General features: G+C 38.6%; 2 protein-coding genes across 5 annotated transcripts in view; one reads left to right on the forward strand and one right to left on the reverse strand.

The window, feature by feature from the left end:
• LOC117988377 (sperm-associated antigen 7 homolog) overlaps nucleotides 1-22,240 on the forward strand; it is a 396,860-nt gene that overhangs the window by 144,706 nt on the left and 229,914 nt on the right. The gene's annotated exons all lie outside the window — the stretch shown is intronic.
• Nucleotides 1-22,240, reverse strand: part of LOC117988355 (uncharacterized) — a 206,731-nt gene that overhangs the window by 40,953 nt on the left and 143,538 nt on the right. For all 4 annotated transcript variants that reach the window (XM_069502879.1, XM_069502878.1, XM_034975485.2 and 1 more), the window contains exons 7-8: nucleotides 19,939-20,118; nucleotides 9,233-9,428 (exon numbers count right to left, since the gene is read on the reverse strand). In XM_069502879.1, coding sequence (XP_069358980.1) covers nucleotides 9,233-9,428; nucleotides 19,939-20,118 — 376 coding nt within the window. The remainder of the gene's footprint in view (nucleotides 1-9,232; nucleotides 9,429-19,938; nucleotides 20,119-22,240) is intronic.

Here is a 22,240-nt window from a genome sequence, read left to right on the forward strand (position 1 = left end):
CCTACGGATCTCCTCATTTCTGATTTGATCACGTAGAGAAACTCCAAGCATAGCTCTCTCCATCGCCCGCTGAGTGACTCTGAGCTATCTGGCTTTTTATTTTTTTTTATTAAGCCTTTATTTATTTTCCTTATCTTTAAAATTACAATAAGCTTTCTTACAACTATCTAGTTAATTATTTTACAATTTTTACCTTTATGTTAGTTTTGTTAATATGTGTTTAGTATATTATATGTTTTGACATTTGTATGTGTATGCGTTTATGAGGTTTACATGTTAGGTATAATATAATGTTATGTGCAGTGTCGGTTAGTAAAACTGTTAGTTTACAGAAGTTTTAAACTAGTATATACCTACATTTATATCTATTGCTAATTACTATTGCCTAATTATCTATTTATTTAGTAGTAGTATTTAGTAGATAGGTATTCACTATTCAGTCCAGATAAGGATCCCATATTTGGGTATAAGGCCTCCCCCCGGTTCTGTCTTTATTTTCTATATTTCCTAAAAGCAAAATCTTGAAAATTCCATAATAATTATATAAATTAGTTAGGTAAATTCTTTTTATATTTTTCTTCCTTGGATTCTTCACGAGTCACATTAGTATCATCATAGCCTTTCACACATTAGTAAATATCTTAATAGCCTTTCGTAGGTAAGTATTGCTTAATTATGTAAATAATACCTGTTTTTAACATATGTAAATATATTATATATGCATTTATCATAAATATTTATGTATATATGTATTTTGAGTGATAGTGATTAATATATTATTCTATCTGGCTTAGCATATACAAATTGATAGTATTACAGAAGAGATAAATCATATCAGAAATTATTATCCGTATTCATTAATGGCCAACCTACCGTTATGTTAATGTGTGGTAGCCGTGTAGACCCACGTGCAATATTGATTCCTCGTTGAGTTGCTTTGTGGTAATCAAGTCGACGTATATCACTACTAGCTTATGCCCGCGACTTCGTCCGCGTGGACTACACAAACATACCACTGTTTTACCCCTTTAGGGGTCGAATTTTCAAAAATCCTTGCGTAGCGGATAATATCTACGTCATAATAGCTATCTGCATACCAAATTTCAGCCCGATCCGTCCAGTAATTTGAGCTGTGCGTTGATAGATCAGTCAGTCAGTCAGATAGCTATTATGACGTGGACATCCGCTAAGAAAGGATTTTTGAAAATTTAATCCTTAAACGGGTGAAATAGGGCTTTGGTGTAATCCACGCGAACGAAGTCGCATAAAATAAGCTAGTAAGGACTATAATCGTACTTTTGACATGACAATTGACACATAAAGTTAATAAAATGACACGTAAAAACTAATTTTGTACGCATATTATAAATTCGAAACTATGTCTGTCTGTTGTCTTTACACGCCCTATCCTTTCAACCGATTTTGATGAAAAGTACAAAGATAGCTTTTACTTTTATCTCTTTTCTTTTATTTATACCTACATACTAAAAGTTTCATTTATCGTCTCAAATCTTTTCACGTAGCTTAGACGTACAATCTACGAAACTCTTCAAAGACCGTTCAAGAGACTTATCCCCCTATAAATAACGTCTGTGATAAAAATCTCGAACAGATCCGTTTAGGTGACAAAAAGCTGCAAATAAAAAGTTTCAGAAACATGTTGTAGAGATAAGATTTTTTTCGTTGAGTATAGATATCCTGTATTGCGACTACATAGATAAAGAAGAGGAAATGGTAGGGTTCGTAAATTAAAGAGAAATTATATGAATATATAATAGCTCATCGAATTAACCAGCTGAAGTGGCACTGGGCAGGTCATGTCTGCCGCAGAACCGATGGTTGTTGGGGCAGACGTGTCCTGGAGTGGAGATCACATATCAGCAAGCGCATAGTGGAACGACCTTCAACCCGCTGGACTGACGACCTTAAGAAGGTAGGGGGAAGTGGACAGATTTGGAATGCGGAGAATTGTGTGTGGTGGTGCGCTCTTGGGAAGGCCTATGTCCAGCAGTGAACCCAAACAGGCTGATTGATATGAATAGAAGACCCCCACACTGCGCCAGGGAGGTCGTCAAGTTTTATCACTACCTATTTCACTTCAGTAGTGATTCTCCAAAAGAATCCGCCCACCGTCTCTCAGCTTACAAGCTATAATGGCAACCATTTTTCGTACCCCAATGCCTAATGGACGGTGTATCCTGTCTGTACAGGAAACGTTTTTAGCGTATTTTGTATAACAATACGATTTTTTCGTATTACAATACGACTTTTTTCGTATTTCTGCAATACGATAAAAGTGAAATCTATTCTTCTTCTTTGTGTGCAATTGGTTTCAAACGGTGGCGGATTTACGTCAAATTAAGCTTTATTATTTTGATATGCGGATGCGCTACTGCCTTTTGATTTTGTTTTTAGGGTTCCGTAGCTCAAAAAGATAAACGGAACCCTTATAGGATCACTTTGTTGTCTGTCTATCTGCCAAGAAACCTACAGGGTACTTCTCGTTGACCTAGAATCATTAGAATCATGAAATTTGGCAGGTAGGTAGGTCTTATAGCAGACATAAGGGGAAAATCTGAAAACCGTAAATTTGTGGTTACATCAGACAAAAAAAAATTTAATTGTGGTCATGAAATAATAATTAGTATTTTCAATTTTAAAAGTAAGATAACCATATCAAGTGCAGTATCATATGAAAGGACTTCACCTGTGCATTCTAAAACAGATTTGTATTTGTTTTTATGCATTATAGTTTTTGAATTATCGTGCAAAATGTCGAAAAAATACGACTGTAGTACGGGACCCACGGCGCGCGAGTCTGACTCGCAGTTGGCCGATTTTGTTTACCTACATAATAAAGATTTTCTATATAAATGCTTCGTGCATAACCAATCCATAGGTACTAATCCATACTAATATCCGTACTAATATTATAAATGCAAAAGTGTGTCTGTCTGTCTGCCTGCTAGCTTTTCACGGCCCATCTGTTTAACCGATTTCGATGAAATTTGGTATAATGATAGCTTGCATCCCGGGGAAGGACATAGGCTACTTTTGATCCCGGAAAATTAAAGAGTTCCCACGGGATTTTTAAAAACCTATATCCACATCATCATCATTATTTAAAGAAGTATTTCAGCAGTTTTTGAAACTGCGAGGGGCTGAAAAGTACTTACATAAGTTACAAAAGTAAATAAATTCTAACCTTTGATCAATAACTCATCCAGTATCCCAATCCCCTATTATCCTACACAGCGGGAAGCGCTGACTATCCCTAGTTACGTGATACGAACAGACAACCCTGCCAAGCCGAATGACTGCCAAAAACGGCGGAACCGATGCCAAGTAAAGCCAGATATTTTGTGATATAACTGACAAGATATGCCCAAGCGAACAAAAATTTTTCACGGTTTCGGAACCAAATAAATCAGCGCCACCTCTTAGATACTAATGAACGACCCGTTTGAAATCCAGACGTCACTGAGGTTTCATTGGTGCTAAATAAACATTTTAGGACCAATGAGTCGGTGCCATTTTGCTTGTTCAATGGCGCTGTCCTTAAGAAGTAATATATAAGTCTATGGCTGATACCTACTATGAATTTTATAGATTGACATTTCTCTACATAATACCTACTAGCTGATTCCCGCGAGTTCGTACGCGTGGATTTAGGTTTTCAGAAATCCCGTGGGAACTCTTTGATTTTCCGCTACAAAAAGTAGCCTATGTCACTCTCAAGGTCTTTAACTATACTCATGCAAAAAATCAAACCATCGACCCAACAAACCAACAAACAAACACACTTTCGCATTTATAATAAGGGTACCGATGTTAAATGACTAATATTGTTGGAGGATCCTCCGATCATCATGTTGGAGGACAAGTAAAAAAAAGACTAATATTCCCCTTTCCTCTCCAACTAAGCGTCAAGCTTGTGCTAGGAGTAGGTACGACAATTGTGCAACGGGCGGGGTTTGGTTTGGACTAAACTATACCCATGCAAAAATCACGTCGATACGTTGCTCCGGTGTGACGTGGTTGAAGGACAAACCAACAAACAAACACACTTTCGCATTTATAATAAGGGTTCTGATTTTCTCAATTCGCTAACCCGGGAGTTCATAACCACCGAGTCGCTAACACAGATCGATTAATCGCATCAATAAGAACAATCGGACGGACCTGAATCGATTCCAATCGCAACAGTGTGAACAATGGACGACTATCCGCTTTGTCCGCAAATGCAGAGCCGTAATAAATCTCTCTATCGGAACACGACCGGAAATACGGATCAGTTTGTTAGTGGAATAACTTATAGGCTACTAGCTTTCTACCGTGACTTCGTCCGCATATATTTTGATCTCGTGGGAAACCTTTAATTTTTGGGATAATAAAAAAACCGACTTCCAAAACCACTACAAAGTATAAAATAATTTTTGAATTGAAAACCACCTCCTTTTTGGAAGTCGGTTAAAAAGTAGCTTATTATACATTTCTCCATGATGCAAGACAGACAGACAGATTAATTGTCATTTATGTTTTTAATAAAAATCCAGTGTGTACCTTTTAATTTTCCGCGATAAAATGTAACTCCGTTTGATGATTTTTCCATTTAATGATTTTTCCGTTTCTATACTTAATCTCGAATCAAATTATGTGCGCTCGCCCTAAGCAATCTCTTTCAAATAAAACCCAAGAACCGTCTTGACGGACAGACAAATGAGATCGCCTTTATCTCCGGGACCATTTATAAAAACCATAACGGAGCTTTTCCATTAGGATATCTACTTGTTATAGTAATAATACAAAAGTAATTTATCATTATATCTTACATAGTATTTTCTCTTTTCCTCTTTGAGGGTCGAGTCAATCAAATATTTGAAGTCTTTCATAAATAACGACATACAGAAAAGAACAACAGAACAGTACAATCAAATCCTCCAAGTGATTCACATCCATACTAATATTATAAATACGAAAGTGTGTCTGTCTGTCTGTTTGTCTGTCTGTCTGGCTGTCTGTCTGTCTGTCTGTCGGTCTGCTAGCTTTTCACGGCTCAACCGTTCAACCGATTTTGACGAAATTTGGTACAGAGGTAGCTTGCAACCCGGGGAAGGACATAGGCTACTTTTTATCCCGGAAAATTTTGGAGTTCCCACAGGATTTTTAAAAACCTAAATCCACGCGTACGAAGTCGCGGGCATCAGCTAGTATTATTATAAAACACAAAAAAATCTAGCAGCCTTATATAGCCAATAGACCGTAAGATTACCGTTGAATATAATCGTCTTTATCTATCGTTGATACTGCACAAGTATACTCCTTCTGCAAAATGTGTGGACCCTGTGGACCCTGCGGACCCTGTGGTGGATGCTGCGGACCGAGCTGCGGCCCATGCTGCCCCAGCATCACCATATATACCTGCTGTACGAAGATTTGCTAACATCGCCGCGCCGCTGGAAGGCGGCAATCAATCGCTGGCATGGCATCTGCGGTGGCTTCCATAATGTCTCAGCATAATGTTTAATATGTCAATAGATTTTGTGAATAAAAGTTAGAAAAAAAAAACGATAACGTTATTTTTAGGGTTCCGTACCCGAATTGCCAACGAGTCCCTATTATTAAGACTCCGCTGTTCGTCCGTCCGTCTGTCAGCGAGCTGTATCTCGTGAACTGTAATAGGTAGTAGTTGAAATTTTCAAAGAATGTGTATTTCTATTACCGCACGCGCTATAACAACAAAAAAATAAATATTTCAAAATTGCCGTCATTACAGATAAAAAAATAATTAAAACGTGTTATTTCTTGTACGATGGTACGCAAGCACGAAACTTTTAGTGTACAAGTCAGACTCGCACTTGTCTGATTTTTTATACATATTAAGATTTCCAAAAAAAAGCCACCATGATTCAAACTTCATAGTCCCTGCTCGTTCTTCGCTGTTGGGGACAATACGCAGAGAAACTTTTAGCTTTTCTAAAATATCGAAGGTCTGGCACGCGCTGGCTCTTAGTCCATCCAGATACGCATCAGAGTTTAAACCATGAATATGTATTGTTATTTTACATACAATGCGGCTCAAATTACTTTCAGACAATAATGAGTTTTATGTAAATAGTGGCAAAGTGTAATATCGTTGGTATATTTTCACGTTCTCGCTGTTTATCTGTTTAAGGCAGTGGTCCGACTGCCGGCGAGAAAACGACTAACTATCGGCGATTTTCTCTCTAAAGAAACGCACAATAAATGTACATTCCGTGTAAATGAAAGACAATGCATATATCAAAATTTGCTCTCTGACTGTTCACACTGCCGGCGACGACTCGCTTTACTAGTTTTGTCGCTGAGCGACGAGCTTTCAAAAATAAACTCGCTCAGCGATATTCGTTCAGCGATGCTCGCTCGCTTGAACACGTGTAACGCGCGCGCAGGTTTGCACAGGACTGAGCGACCGCGGGCAAATGGCGCGAGTAGTCGCTCGTCGCACTTGCACACTCGCTTATAGCCCGGCGACAAAACTATCGAAACTACACACTCGCTTGCCGCTGATCGCCAACTTGTTTAAGTTTCTAGTTCTATTTTAGCATTTAAACTACCGTGAGTGATTTCCATTATAAAAAATATCTATCCTATATATAGATAATATTATTTCTAGTTCTACTCGTTTCTCGTTCATCGTCGGCAGTCGGACCACTGCCTAAGCATCGAAACTATTTCATTAGTGAGATCGTTCCAGCTGAAAATGTTTGTATTTAGCATTTACTTAAATCTTAATGCGTTATTGTAATTTGTAGGTGTAAGTATGACTGGTTTTCGAGTCGTTATTTTAAAACCTCAAGATTTTTTGAATGACTTTAAGCTCGTTAATGCCATTACGTTAGTAGAAGGAAGGAAAGCACAGCCCCCGCGCTAACTCGTTGCGGGCGAGCGCGGGTGACATGCGGGTGAGCGGGGCGTTCCCCCCCCCCCCCCGCCATTGCCATTTCAACCTGTCGCGTACTAGGTATACTAAGGTTAACCGCACTTTGCCTGTGAATAGGGTATTAGAGATAGAAGGGGAATCATGGCAGTCAAAAATCGTACTACACTATTCCTTGTCATTTTATTATGGAAATCTATATACAGGGTGTAATCAGAACGCTAGCAAAGACAGGTGCTAGTACTGATGATAACTGATATGATACCACAAAAAACACCAAAAAAAAGCCTATATTTTGTAAACGTTCGCGATATATTGCAAATAAAACACCTGACGGTCAACAAATGTTGCGTAAGTAGGCCACTTGTCATGGGCTGTCGTGGTGTATTGTACAGAACTCAAAGCTTTGAAATAATTATCTTCTTTTTGCGGACTTAACTGTGGAATCAACTTTGAGCCTCAATAACTCAACCGGTAAAGGAGTGGACTGAAAAACCGAAAGGTCGACGGTTCAAACCCCACCCGTTGCACTATTGTCGTACCTACTCCTAGCACAAGCCTTAGTTGGAGAGGAAAGGGGAATATTAGTCATTTAACATGGCTAGTATTCTTTAAAAAAAAAAAAAAACTCCCTTCGGCGGTGTTCCCATTACATTACAACATGAGCTTATTCAAGGGGCGGACCAACAAATTCCTAAAAGGCCGGTAGTAGGTAACGCATTGCTGGTTCCTCTGGGACTGCAAATTTTCATAGCGGTAACCACTTAACATCAGGTGACCCGCTTGCTCTTTTCTTGCTCGCCATTTTTATTAAAAATAAACCGGCCAAGTGCAAGTCGGACTCGCGCACGGAGGGTTCCGTACTGCATTCGAGTTTTTCGACATTTTGCACGATAAATCAAAAACATAAAAATAAATAAAATCTGTTTTAGAATGTTTAAGTACCTATCATATTATGATATATAATATGATTGATATGATACCCCACTTGATATAGTAATCTTACTTTAAAAATTGAAAATAATGTACTAATTATTTGTTCAAAACACATTTCATTTTTTTGTGTGACGTAGGTAACCGTAAATTCACGGTTTTCAGATTTTTCCCCGAATGTCTACTATAAGACCTACCTACCTGCCAAATTTCATGATTCTAGGTCAACGGGAAGTACCCTGTAGGTTTCTTGACAGACAGACAACAAAGTGATCCTATAAGGGTTCCGTTTTTCCATTTGAGGTACGGAACCCTAAAAAGCTAATTACAGGGAACACGCGAGAACAAAGCACTAAAGAATATCTTATTATGAATGCAATATTCGCTGAACAACAAGCTATACAAGTAATTTCTTGTGTTTCTTGTATACAAAATAATATTTTTCACGCGACGCGTGCTGCCACGGATTAGCATAATATTCCGACGCCGCGCGACGCCCGAACGCTTATGAAAGATTTACAACGACCAGCCATTTTAATATATTAGCTACCATATTTTAATATTATATTCAATGCATATCTGGAGTTTCATAAGCTCAAAAATCTATCGAGATTTAAACAGTTTTCAACATAAGGTTGAAGGTCAGAAAGTAATGTGCTGCATGCTTTATCAATCATCATCATCATAATCAACCGATAGACGTCCACTGCTGGACATAGGTCTCTTGTAGGGACTTCCACACGCGACGGTATTGCGCCGCCTGCATCCAGCGGCTTCCTGCGACTCGCCTGATGTCGTCCGTCCACCTAGGTCCTAGTGTGGGGTCTTCCAACACCGTCTTCCCGGCTTTATCAATGAATTATAATTATATAAATTATTTGGTAGTAGTTTTAGTAAAAATAGAATTTTAGTCCTTATTTTAAAGGTGAACTGTACTTTTGACATGACTAATTGACACATAGAGTTAAAATGGCGTGTGTGAAGTCATTTTGTACGGACTATAGTATAAGTGCTTATAAGATACTCTGTGCTAAGCTGTGATAGCCTAGTGGTTAGGACGTCTGCCTTCTAATCGGAGGTCGGGCGTTCGATCCCGGGCACGCACCTCTAACTTTTCGAAGTTATGTGCGTTATACTTAATTAAATATCACTTGATTTAACGGTGAAGGAAAACATCGTGAGGAAACCTGCATGCCTGAGAGTTCTCCATAATGTTCTCAAAGGTGTGTGAAGTCTAGCAATCCGCACATGACCAGCGTGGTAGACTATGGCCAAAACCCTTCTCACTCTGAGAGGAGACCCGTGCTCTGTAGTGAGCCGGCGATGGGATGATCATGATAATGATGATGATACATATTTCCATATTCTACTCTCACTCACTGTGGTTCATGTTCCGTCAGCAACTCTTCAAAGTGCAGACGTATGGTGTGTGCGGGAGGGGCTCGTATCTCAGTGACGCAGTTGACGTCATCCGGGTAGGGGCGAGGGAACCCGGGGCTGGAGATTGTAGCGTGCGGGTGCGAATGGGACAGCACTATCGACTCGTTGCATTGCACTTTCGATGCTTTGTAAGGATCTGAAACAATGGTAGGCATATGTTATCCATATCCATACTAATATTATAAATGCGAAAGTGTGTCTGTCTGTCCGACTGTCTGTTAACCTTTCACGGCTCATCCGCTCAACCGATTTTGACGAAATTTGGAACAAAGATAGCTTGCGTACCGGGAAAGGACATAGGCTACTTATTATCCCAGAAACCCAAAGAGTTCCTACAGGATTTTAGAAACCCTAAATCCACACGTACTAAGTCGCGGGCATCCTTTAGTATTTAATAGTTTTTCAGCTAATTAAAGTGTTTAAGGCGAAATGGGATTGAAGTTGTACACAGGTGCTCTCTAAGACGCGTTGCGAGCGAACGGGAGCGCTAGTCTGGGTCGCCCGAGAGAAACTTTGACTCACGCGCCTCTTCGTAACCTGGCGCCCCTAGGCATGTGCCTATTTGCCTTAGGGATAATCCGCCACTGGTCTCGACCAATAGGAAGATCTTGCTCCGAACGGGCGTTATTGCTTGGGGACTTCTGATGCTGCTTGTACAAACCTATAGTTATTATTGTAGTCACGGCCCACGAGTACAAGACAAGCTCATTCTGCGGCATATAATAATCTAAATCTAAATATATAAAAGGTAAAGGTGACTGACTGACTGACTGACTGACTGATCTATCTACGCACAGCTCAAACTACTGGACGGATCGGGCTGAAATTTGGCATGCAGATAGCTTTTATGACGTAGGCATCCGCTAAGAAAGGATTTTTGGAAATTTTAACCCCTAAGGGGGTGAAATAGGGGTTTGAAGTTTGTGAAGTCCACGCGGACGAAGTCGCGAGCATAAGCTAGTCTAAATATATAAAAGGAAAAGGTGACTGACTGACTGACTGATCTATCAACGCACAGCTCAAACTACTGGACGGATCGGGCTGAAATTTGGCATGCAGATTGCTTTTATGACGTAGGCATCCGCTAAGAAAGGATTTTTGAAAATGCAACCCCTAAGGGGGTGAAATAGGGTTTTGAAGTTTGTGTAGTCCACGCGGACGAAGTCGCGGGAATAATTCTGCGGGTATACGAGCTAGATCCTGTGGGAGTAGTAAGCGACACTGTAACGAATGGCGATGTCGAGCGAATGGCATATAACCACGAAACTTAGTGACGAATTACGCCCGAGAGAGTTGAAGACCACGTTCAATGTAGTTTTGATATATAAAAAGAAAGGTGACTGACTGATCTATCAACGCACAGCTCAAACTACAGGACGGGCCGTTTGACATGCTGAAATTTATCATGCAGATAGCTATTATGACGTAGGCATCCGCGGGTTTTAATTTTTTAATTATTCATCCAAGGCATCCGCTAAGAAAGGATTTTTTAAAATTCAACCCTTAAGGAATAGAATAGAATAGAATTTATTTTATTCAAGTAGACTTATTACAAGTGCTTTTGAATCGTTGACTAGTTTAATTTACCACTGGTTCGGAATGCCGTTCCTACCGAGAAGAACCAGCAAGAAACTCAGCGGTTGCTCTTTTCAAGTCATCAATTTACAATATTATTATACCATACTGTACAAGCAATTGCAGCCCCGTGCATTGCTGGAGCGAGTCAAATCCAAGCTTTCTTATCATTTACATAGTCTTCCAGTGTATAATATGCTTTTTTTTAAGAGCATACCAGGGGGTGAAATAGGGGTTTGAAGTTTGTGTAGTCCACGCAGACGAAGTCGCGAGCATAAGCACATAGGTATACGAGGGGTTTGCCTATCTGGAGTCAAATGTATGAATGAGCCTCTCTGCGGTTTATATCTTTCTTAGGTAAATATAACGCCTACAAAGATTATTATAATCTTTCTCATACTGTGCTGGTACTGTACCTACATAATATAATAGTAACTCGTTCGGTACATTCCAGAGTGCATTGGCACAATACTCGTATATTTCACCCCCGCCTGTCTTTCGAGTTGGCCGCACTCCCAATGTGTCCCCCGCCGCTTTTCCAAGCTCTACAGTTATGAATATCTCCACCACGATAGACATTAATATGCATTTGTGACAAAATAATAAGGCTACACAGTAAACTTCACACGCGCTGCTCCGTACAACTTTGGTCCTAAGAAGCACATTTCTTTAGAATCATCAGTTATTGAAAATTCCTGTTTTGTGGCTGTACTAACATATGGTAGGTATCTACTAACTCAATAAATATTTTTTAGAGTTATTTTAGCGTTTAAACTATCGTGAGTGATTTCCATTATTAGAGTTTGCCGCTTTTTGGAGAAAAGATGGCAGAACTATAATGATAGCACGTGACAGGTCGAGATGGCATTCGGGGCACACAGCCGCCGCGCTAACCTGGTATGGGCGAGCGCGGGTGACGTGCGGGTGTGCGGGGCGTCCTCCCGCCTCATACCCCGATAGCCATCACGACCTGTCGCGTACTATACATTTGTGTTCAATATACAAACTGCAACGAAATAAAACCGGATAACCCCATTCAGTTTATAAGTCCGCATCCTTAGTCCTTACTACTTTCTTTACGACCAATGTAGTCGCAGTTAACGACTTCTGAAAACACGCCCTTTAAACACGCTACGATCATTACTTTCGTAAACGGGTGGAGTTTTAAAAGATTTTCGAACTTACTTTCACGTACTTAATAATTTTTAGGGTTCCGTACCTCGCAAGGAAAACGGAACCCTTATAGGATCACTTTGTTGTCTCTTTGTCGGTCTGACAAGAAACCTACAGGGTACTTCCCGTTGACCTAGAATCATGAAATTTGGCAGGTACGAGACCTATAGCAGGCATTCGGGGAAAAATCTGAAAACCGTGAATTTGTGGTTACATCACACAAAAAAATTTAATTGTGGTCATGAACTGATAATTTTTATTTTTTTATTTAATTATATAATTAAGAATAAAATCTATCTCTAGTCTATAAAACATACAGAAAAATTTATCACTAAAAAAATATATATATATATATTTACAAAAAATATACGCCGTCCAAATGGTCATTTATGGGCATTGTGCCCAAAACACTGGCGCTATTACCTCGCTGAACGGCAAGGCTCAACCGTTGAGCGAAATAAGCACCAGCTCTTGGGTCACCAGACGCGTGGATCAGCTTTTGGGACACGACGTCCCAAAAGTAATAATTAGTATATATATTCAATTATATATCTATACCTACTACTTAGTTACGCAATAAAATTAGTCTACTGTTTTGAGAACTCAGCCAGGTAGGTAAGTATGTTTCAGTTGTCAGTTATAAGTTATAACCCTCTCACAACCTATTTGGCTATAACAATTAATTATTACCTTTCACACAATATAATATATTTCTGTTATCTGACGACTCTACTATATTTATCGGTTATATGACAGCCCTAAATAAAAAGCGATAGCAGAATGGACATAAAATGGCTCAGTTCGCCCGTCCGGTGTATTTCCGCATTTACAACGCAACTTTTGGAATATTTTGCCATCGTTTCGTAACTGTCGATTGTTTTTGTTTCAATTCATTCGCTTTTTCAACTGTTTTGTTTAATCTGTAGCTATTGTATGAACTGGTTATGCTCTGGTAAAACTTCTGGTTTCGTAATGCAGGCTGTCGAGTTTCTTTGTGCGTTTGTTTGTAAATGTCTGTTAACATTTTTCGCAATAAACCGGCCAAGTGCGCACCGAGGGTTCCGTACTACAGTTGTATTTTTTAGTCATTTTGCACGATAATTCAAAAACTATAATGCATAAAAATAAATAAAAATCACTTTTAGAATGCACAGGTAAAGCCCTTTTATATGATACCCCACTATATAGTTATCTTACTTCAAAAATTGAAATTACTGATTGTTAGTTCATGACCACAATTTTTTTTTTGTGATGTTACCTTAACTCACGGGTTTCAGATTTTTCCCCTTATGTCTGCTATAAGATCTACCTACCTGCCAAATTTCATGATTCTAAGTCAACAGGAAGTACCCTGTAGGTTTTTTGACAAACAGACTGACAGACAGCCAACAAAGTGATCCTACAAAGGTTGCATTTTTCCTTTTGAGGTACGTAACTGGTTTATCTGATTTGAAATAAATATCATATAGAGATGAGTGTTCATCACTTTTAGTACATCGTAACTCGTAAACGAGGATTTAGATGCGGTTGCGCGATATGGTTCATAACTTTATGACATTTCCCCCCCGGAAATATTATCTTTAGCCGAGTTTATGACTAAAAATGACCTATTTACGATTACTGTTTTAAACTCAAAATATTTTTATTATTATGATAAAGGCACACAAAATAGGTTTCAACTATAAACAGCCCAAATACAAAAACAATAGATTAAGATCTAAGCGGTAACCCTTAACATGTGTACGCAACAATACTAAAATAAATAATTATATGCACTAAGCAAGGTAACATACAAATTGTAAAATACAGAATAAAGAAATCGACAATTATCATAAAATTTAAAATGTCTAAAGTTTAGGTTTTTAAGTTTGGTTTAGGTAAAATTAATAAATTGAACTTTGGATAAGACAATTGAATATTCTTGCGAAAGCCTCTTATCTAACAAAGCACTATCTATCCTAATTTTCATCATAATCCGGGAAACTTTGAGATAAAAGGATAAACAATATTTCAAGGAAAATGGGGAGTATAACAATGTTAAGGTGCTTTCAGAGGAAACAAATTTTATTGCGACAAACTTTTCTTAACTATTTTTTTTTTTTTATTTTTTTTTTTTTTTAAATTTTAGCGAGCAAGCAAGCAGGCGGGTCACCTGATGTTAAGTGATTACCGCCGCCCATGAACATTTGCAGCACCAGAGGAGCCGCCGATGCGTTGCCGGCCTTTTAGGAATTTGTTGGTCCGCCCCTTGAATAACCCCATGTTATAATCTAGTGGGAACACCGCCGATGGGAGTTGGTTCCACAGTTTGCACGTGCGTGGAAAGAAGGATCTGGCGCAGCGGACGGTCGAAGTGCACCAGACACCCAGATGGTGAGGGTGAAATTCCTTACGGTGGCGCGCGGTGCGGTACAACGACAGACGGGCATAGGTTTTTTTATCTGTCAAAATCAAAAAGATCCCATGATATTTTTAAAAAAACATTCATCAACGCGTACATTTTGTTAGATGGTACGGAACTCTTCGCGAGTTCGACTCGCACTTGACCGATATTTTTTCTCAAACATCCTTCACACTTTGCACGAAATAATTCAAAAATAGCTTATCGCAAGATGATAACACTATTGTACAAGCTGATGCCCGCGGCTTCGTCCGCGTGGAGCTGGGTTATTTAAAAATCCCGTGGGAACTCCGTGGTTTTCCGGGATAAAAAGTAGCATGTGTCACTCTCCAGGTCTTTATCTATAGCTATACCCATGCAAAAAATCACGTCAATCCGTTGCACCGTTACGACGTGATTGAAGGACAAACCAACAAACAAACACACTTTCGCATTTATAATATATGGGTACTGATTTCATCAGAATTGTCTGAAAAGGCACGTAATCGCGAAGTTTTCGGTGCAATCTATTGTATTGTTTCGCGGTTATTTGCGTTCCGCCATTAATTATTCCCATTTCCAACATAAAAGGCTTAAAAGGGAGGCTTGAATACTGAAGCGGAAACTTTCATCGCCATTTTGTTTTCGAACGTCAAAAGAATTAATTAATACAGTCTACGGGGAGTGTCGAAATAATAATATTTGTCTCCCCTAAACTGAACTGGTTACTACTGAACCCTAAAAAGGTATAATTTTTAGGGTACCCGAGAACCCTTACAGTTCCGTCCAGTCTGTCCATCTGTCCATCTGTCTGTCTGTTACAGCCGTTCTAAAAATAAACTGTAAAAGCTGTTAGCTTGAAATTTAGTAGTTATAGAAACCTATACTGTACTGTACATAGCCTAAATTTAATTTTTTCCTAAATATTAAAAAAAATTGGTTTACCCCCTCGAGTGATTTTTTGACTTGTGCTATAAGACCTACCTACTTAACAAATTTCATGAATCTAGGTCAACGGAAGTACCTTATAGGTTTTCTTGACAGACGCGACAGATTGACAGACAGACAGACAACAAAATGACCCTATAAAGGTTGCTTTTTCCTTTTGAGGAACGGATCACTAAAAACTATACTTTTCGAAATAATGACAGTCAAAGATGGCTAGGACTTCGGAACCCTATCTCATGTGTGACAGGATGCGTGGAAAAATAATTTGATATGTTTTTAAAAATTATAAAGAAATTTCTTTGAAGTGTAGGTAAAACATTAGAATAAAAATTATTAATAGCGCGTTACAATTAGTCGAAACTACGAAGGATTAAAGTGCACAAGTAGTGGACTCTCCATTACCTCACTCTTATATTCTTTTTCTTATTCTACATTGACAACCACTATCCAAATTTGTATAATTAAATAGCTTTTTTAACCGACTTCAAAAAAAGGAGGAGGTTCTCAATTCGTCGGAATCTTTCTTTTTTTTTTTTTTTTTTTATGTATGTTCCCCGATTACTCGAAGACGCCTAGACCGATTTTGAAAATTCTTTTTTTGTTTGAAAGGGTATACTTCAAAGTTGGTCCCATTTAAATTTGGTGAAGATCTGATGAATATCTTCGAAGATACTGGAACTCCTCAACGGATAAGAGTAAATTGCTTGCGATCAGTGTAATAGCTTAGTAAACAGTAGATTTTTAACCAGTCATAGCATAATTCCATGGGGCCACTAAAAATTGTGAAATAAATTTTTTTTACAAAAAAAATAAAAACCGACTTCGATACACAAACACTAAAAACTGAAAAATAATTTAATTTATTACCGAATATATTATGTATACAAGAGTTAATATAGTTCCATAATAATATTTTTTGGGGTCGGTGCCAATGAGGTGCCATTGTGGAGTCTCATAAAAATATGAAGTCTAGACGATTCGCGCAGCTAAAGCTAATTGGCACCGGCACCAAAAAGTATTATTATGGAACTATATTAACTCTTGTATACATAATATATTCGGTAATAAATTAAATTATTTTTCAGTTTTTAGTGTTTGTGTATCGAAGTCGGTTTTTATTTTTTTTGTAATTTTTTTTTTAAATTAAGATACAAGTTACCCCTTGACCGCCGTGTGGTAAGTGTTGATGCAATTTAAGATCGAAGCGGACTAACTTGGAAGAGGTATGGCAGTTTTTATTAAACCCATGCCCCTTTGGTTTCTACACGGCATCGTACCGGAACTCTCAATCGCTTGGCGGCACGGCTTTGCCGGTAGGGTGGTAACTAGCCACGGCCAGAGCCGCCCACCAGACCAGACGAGAAATTTAGAAATTATAAAATTCCAAACCCCTGCAAGGAATTGAATCCGGAACCTCCCATAAGACCACAAGTGCTTATCACTGCGCCAGGGAGGTTAGGTTTAATAGCTCTTCAAGTATTAACGCTTTCATAATGGATTTTCTACTTTCACTTAATTAATTTTTCAGTTCTAAATCAATTAAGGCAAGAGCTCATGCAAAAGTGTCGAAACGATCGTAAAACTGACTAAATTAAAATTTCCAATGTTCCTCGATACACGTAGGCTTAAAAGCTCTCTCGTAAAAGTTTATATAAAGCAATTGGCGTTAAATTTGTTCATTTTACCGGTATGTGTAGGTTTCCTCACGCCTCACTGATTTTTATTGATATTTGCGCTAAAATCGGCCTTTTGAAGTTAACTTTATGAAAAAGTTAAAAATAAAATTAAAATAACGAGCAAATGAGCAGGTGAGTCACATGTAGTTAAGTGATACTCACGACCATGAACATTCGCTGCACCAACGCAATGCGTTGCCGGCTTTTCAAAAATGTGTTGATTCACTTCTTGAATAACCCCATGGTGAAATCTAGTGGCAACATCGCCGAAGGGAGTTGGTTTCACAATTTGCATGTGCTTGAAAAAAAGATGTTATGAATTTTCACATTACATAATTTTGATCATAAGCTAGATTGCTTTTTAAAGTGTTCATATTTTTTAATTCTGTCAGATACGTTAGAGAAAAGCTAATGTAATGTAATCCTATGTTATAAATTTTTTATAGGCATTTTTCTCGATCTACGGACAAAAAAATAAATGGCAAGAAAAGATAGCGTCGTAGCTTGGGGCGGCGTAGCATGTCTACAAACTACATAGAGCATTACTTCTACGCTTCCACTCAAGCGTAGGGCACGTCATGTTCCCCATAGCTATGACGCTACGTAGATTTTAAGTACTACGATCCTTTGTAGATACTTGTACATTTTGTAAATATTCAGCGAGAGAAGATTTGATTCAAATTATAAATTTATAAATATAGTTTAGGCCATTAAGACCTTTTTTGGCCATTTAGGCCTTTTAGGCCACAGTAGCCAAATTTTCAACTCGGCTTTGCTAGCGTAATATTTGGTTGACCCGATTTTAATCAAAAGTCTTTCTGTGTTTTTATGTACTCACTATACATTACATAGAAGTCGTTACTCGTTAAATAGTTAAGAAATCAGACGAAGTACTGGGGTATTACGTCATCAAGACAATAAAAAGGGAAAACCGTGCTTATTTTACTCAATTTTGGAAGACAAGTCAAATGTTAACAAGATGTTTTAAGCACGAAGCAATTTAGCAGAACGAAAGGGCCAAGAGTCCTTAAGTTTACTCGTTCAATCAATTTTGAACTCTATTTATAGTATCATAGAGTCCATTTTTTAAAATCAGACGTGAAATGTACATGCTTTCAAAGAGGACATTCCTCAAGTTATATAGACATCCGATTTTGGTCCTTGTTTGTGTTCAAATAGAATACAATATTGAAGTGACAATTAAGATGTCTATTTGCAAAATGGGAATTTGAACTTTAAGTCAATGGGTTAAAGTGGTTTTCGAGTTAGGGGGTAAGTGGGTAAACAGGTCACGTACTTCCTCGCTGGGGTGAACGTGACGTCAATGTAAGTGGTCAGTCCTTTGATAGGGAGTACTGAAGTGATAAGTGCTTGCGCGTTGTTATCTCATTTGTCAGTGTGTCTATGAAACATGGCTAAAGAGATATTGCTTTTGTGGAAGACTATTACAAAGAGCGTGAATTAGTTTTCCGGTTTAGAAATCCACTTTCCACTAAAGTAGGATACGCATCAATAGTTAAGTATCTGGTCTTTCATCATCAATTAAACATCATAGGGTAGTATTATTATACCTAGACAATAGGTTAATAGGATTTAAATCTATTGTTTCTCTGGTTTCAGTTTAAGTATGGGCTAGATCTCAGCATTAGATGAAGGAGTCGAAATTAAATCTTGAATTTGGAAAACATGCTTTAGGACTTAGGAGGCTTTAATAACAAACCTCACATGAAAACTTTTGGGACGATCGGTTAATTTGCGGGTTTTCCAATGAATCATATGAGTAATTAAATACGCCTGAGCCCTGAGGTGATACGCCTTTGGTCTTTCGTATCTCGAAACCAATCCATACTAATATTATACGTCAAAGCCGTGCCGCCAAGCGATTTAGCGTTCCGGTACGATGCCGTGTAGAAACCAAAGGGGTATGGGTTTAATAAAAACTGCCATACCCCTTCCTGGTTAGCCAGCTATCATCTTAGACTGCATCATCACTTACTACCAGGTGAGATTGCAGTCGAGGGCTATCTTGTATCTGAATAAATAAATAAACTAATATTATAAATGCGAAAGTATGTCTGTCTGTCTGCTAGCTTTTCACGGATCAACCGTTCAACCGATTTTGACGAAATTTGGTACAGACATTGCTTGCATCCCGGGGAAGGACATAGGCTACTTTTTATCCCAGAAAATTAAAGAGTTCCCACGGAATTTTCAAAACCTAAATCCACGTGGACGAAGTCGCGGGCATCATTTAGTATTATATAATTTTATTATTATGGATGCCTTTGTCCTCCCTAAATTCTGGCAGGTAAGTGAAGTCAAGAAATATATTTTATTTCATGTAGCTTATCCAACTTAATCCTTTGTATAGTGCGCAACAGGTCGAAATGACAAGTCGCGGACTTTATAATATCATTTTAGCATATAAAGCTACGGTCACACCTGTGCATCACGAACGCGGGATGCAATAGATGGGAGAGCGTCCACGATAGCATACGTGAACAACTACGCGACTGTAGTAGTCGCGTAGGTACTAGGACCTAGGTATTCATGACGCCATTAAATATCGCGGGAGGCGAAACACCCCGCGGGTGACGTTCCCGTATCGCAGTCGCTTTGGTTGCGCGGGTTTGGTTGATGCTAATAGCAAGTGTGACCTATGATCGATGAAAAAACACAATAAATACATACAGAGAGACGATGCCTTTGATATTTGCGGACAAACTGGCTTTACGGTCGTATAATCTACAAACCCGGACGACTAATCCGTTACTAAGAAAAATATATCAAAGTTTGTTCTGCCAACTTTTGCAGGTCGGTATAACATCATCCTCCCCCTCTTGCCCTGTGATTCCGCAAGGGTTGTGATGATGATGGTGATAAAATCAACTTACCTTCAACACCAGGCCTCTCACAGACATAGTAGTTATGCTCATGACAGCTCCTATCGTTCCACATGAAGGTCGGATGCGCTGGTCGGGGGGGCAGCTCCCTTCGAGCCTCCACGCAGTCCTGGCCTGACGTACCGTCGTCATTCGGCTGCCCGGCATGCTTTCGCCACCCGGGAAACCAATCTGGTGGGCAAAAGAACAAAAAAAACTTCTTCATCATCATCATCATCATCATCATCATCATCATCAACCAATAGACGTCTGGTGCGAGGTCGCCATTCCAGCACCTTGGGACCCCAACGTCTATCAGTTGTACGAACTATGTGCCCTGCCCATAAACTAAACTTAGCTAGGCTATTTTAGCGTTTAAACTATCGTGAGTGATTAAATCTATACTAATATCATAAAGAGGTAAAGTTCGTACGTTTGTTTGTAGGAAGTAATCTAAACCCTAAGTAATGTAAAACCACAAATTCACGATTTTCGGATTTTTTCTTTACTTGTGCTACAAGACCTACCCTATGCCAAATTTCAAGATTCTAGATCAACGGGAAGTACACTATAGGTTATCATGACAACAGGACATGTGGACAGATAGACAGACAACAAAGTGATTCTATAAGGGTGCCTTTTTTTCCTTTTGAAGTACGGGACCCTAAAAACATGGAAATAGTTACGCAGTTTACAAAAATGGGTTACAACTTTTGTAAGATTCTTGATGTTGAAATTATATTAAAACGTCACAGAGCGTAATGGCTGTACAACTCAAAATGAAACACAAAGGCTCAGCATCCGAACAAAAGGAAAGAATGGTTCAAACTGAAATAGATCGTGATTTATGCGATAACATGAATAAAAGATGAGTCGGCGTAACCGTTTTTGTGAAGTATGCAAATACGTTCATTAGAGTCTTTAATTATATGGAATAAACATTACGTACTAGGCTTAGGCTTAGTAGAGAGTCCAGTCTATTTGGGGGGGTTGGGAGTCGATCTTGGACACGCATCTCTAACATTTTTCAGTTTATGTGCGTTTTAAGCAATAAAATATTACTTTGTTTTAGCGGTTAAAAAAATCTCACGAGGAAATCTTTATGCCTGAGATGATTTTTTCACGAAAAAATCGGCCAAATGCGAGTCAGATTCCCGCGTCGAGGGTTCCGTATTACTACTACAGTCGTATTTTTCGTCATTTTGTCTGTTTTAGAATATATATCTCCTTCATATGACACTCCACTTGGTATAGTTATGTTACTCTGAAAGTTGAAAATACTAATTATTTGTTAAAAACACTTTTTTTGTGATGTAACCACAAATCCACGGTTTTCGGATTTTTCCCTTTACTTGTGCTATAAGAACTACCTGCCTGCCTTTCATCATCATTCTTGGTCAACGGGAAGTACCCTATAGGTTTTCTTGACAGACACGACAGACAAAGGGACAGACGGACAGACAGACAGACAGACAACGAAGTGATCCTACAAGGGTTCCTTTTTATCTTTTGTGGTACGGAACCCTAAAAAGATTACTTTGCCAATTTTGGCTACAAGATATGAACGTCACTGTCTTTCAGTGAATAAACAAACCACAATGTGGAGGTACAGCTGTGTTGGCAGTGCTAAAGTAACCACAAACGTAAGCGATACCATCGTTCAAGGCGATGTGAACAAGTTCTTCGCACTAAGTGTCATATCAGTTACCATTTCACTTGCCGAGTTATATTTGCCTGAAATAGCCGTGATAGCTTAGTGGCTAAAACGTCTGCATTCTATTCGGGGGGTTTGAGGCTCGATCTCGGACACGCACTTCTTACTTTTCGGGTATATTTGAGTTTTAAGTAATTAGGGTTCCGTACCTCAAAAGGAAAAAAAAGAACCCATATAAGATCACTTAGTTGTCTGTCTGTTTATCTGTCAAGAAACCTATAGGGTACTTTCCGTTGACCTAGAATCGTGAAATTTGGCAGACCTTATAGCACACGTAACGAGAAATATCCGAAAAACCGTGAATTTGTGGTTACATCACAAAAAAAAACTTTCGAAGTGAGATAACTATACCAAGTGTAATCTATATGAAAGGGCTTTACCTGTATATTCTTAAACAGATTTTTATTTATTTTTATGCCTACCAAACCTAACTACTTACCAAACTATTTAAAAAAATGCAAAACTACAGCACCACAACGTTAAAAAAGATTTCCTAACCTAACCGAACCGAAAATTCCTAAATTAACTAAATAAGTCCTTATTTAATAAAGACTCGTTAAAAGTTAGAACATTGGACTAACTCAGAAAATTGAGTGCGAA

The sequence above is a fragment of the Maniola hyperantus genome, chromosome 14, assembly GCF_902806685.2.
Source record: "Maniola hyperantus chromosome 14, iAphHyp1.2, whole genome shotgun sequence".
NCBI lineage: Eukaryota > Metazoa > Arthropoda > Insecta > Lepidoptera > Nymphalidae > Maniola > Maniola hyperantus.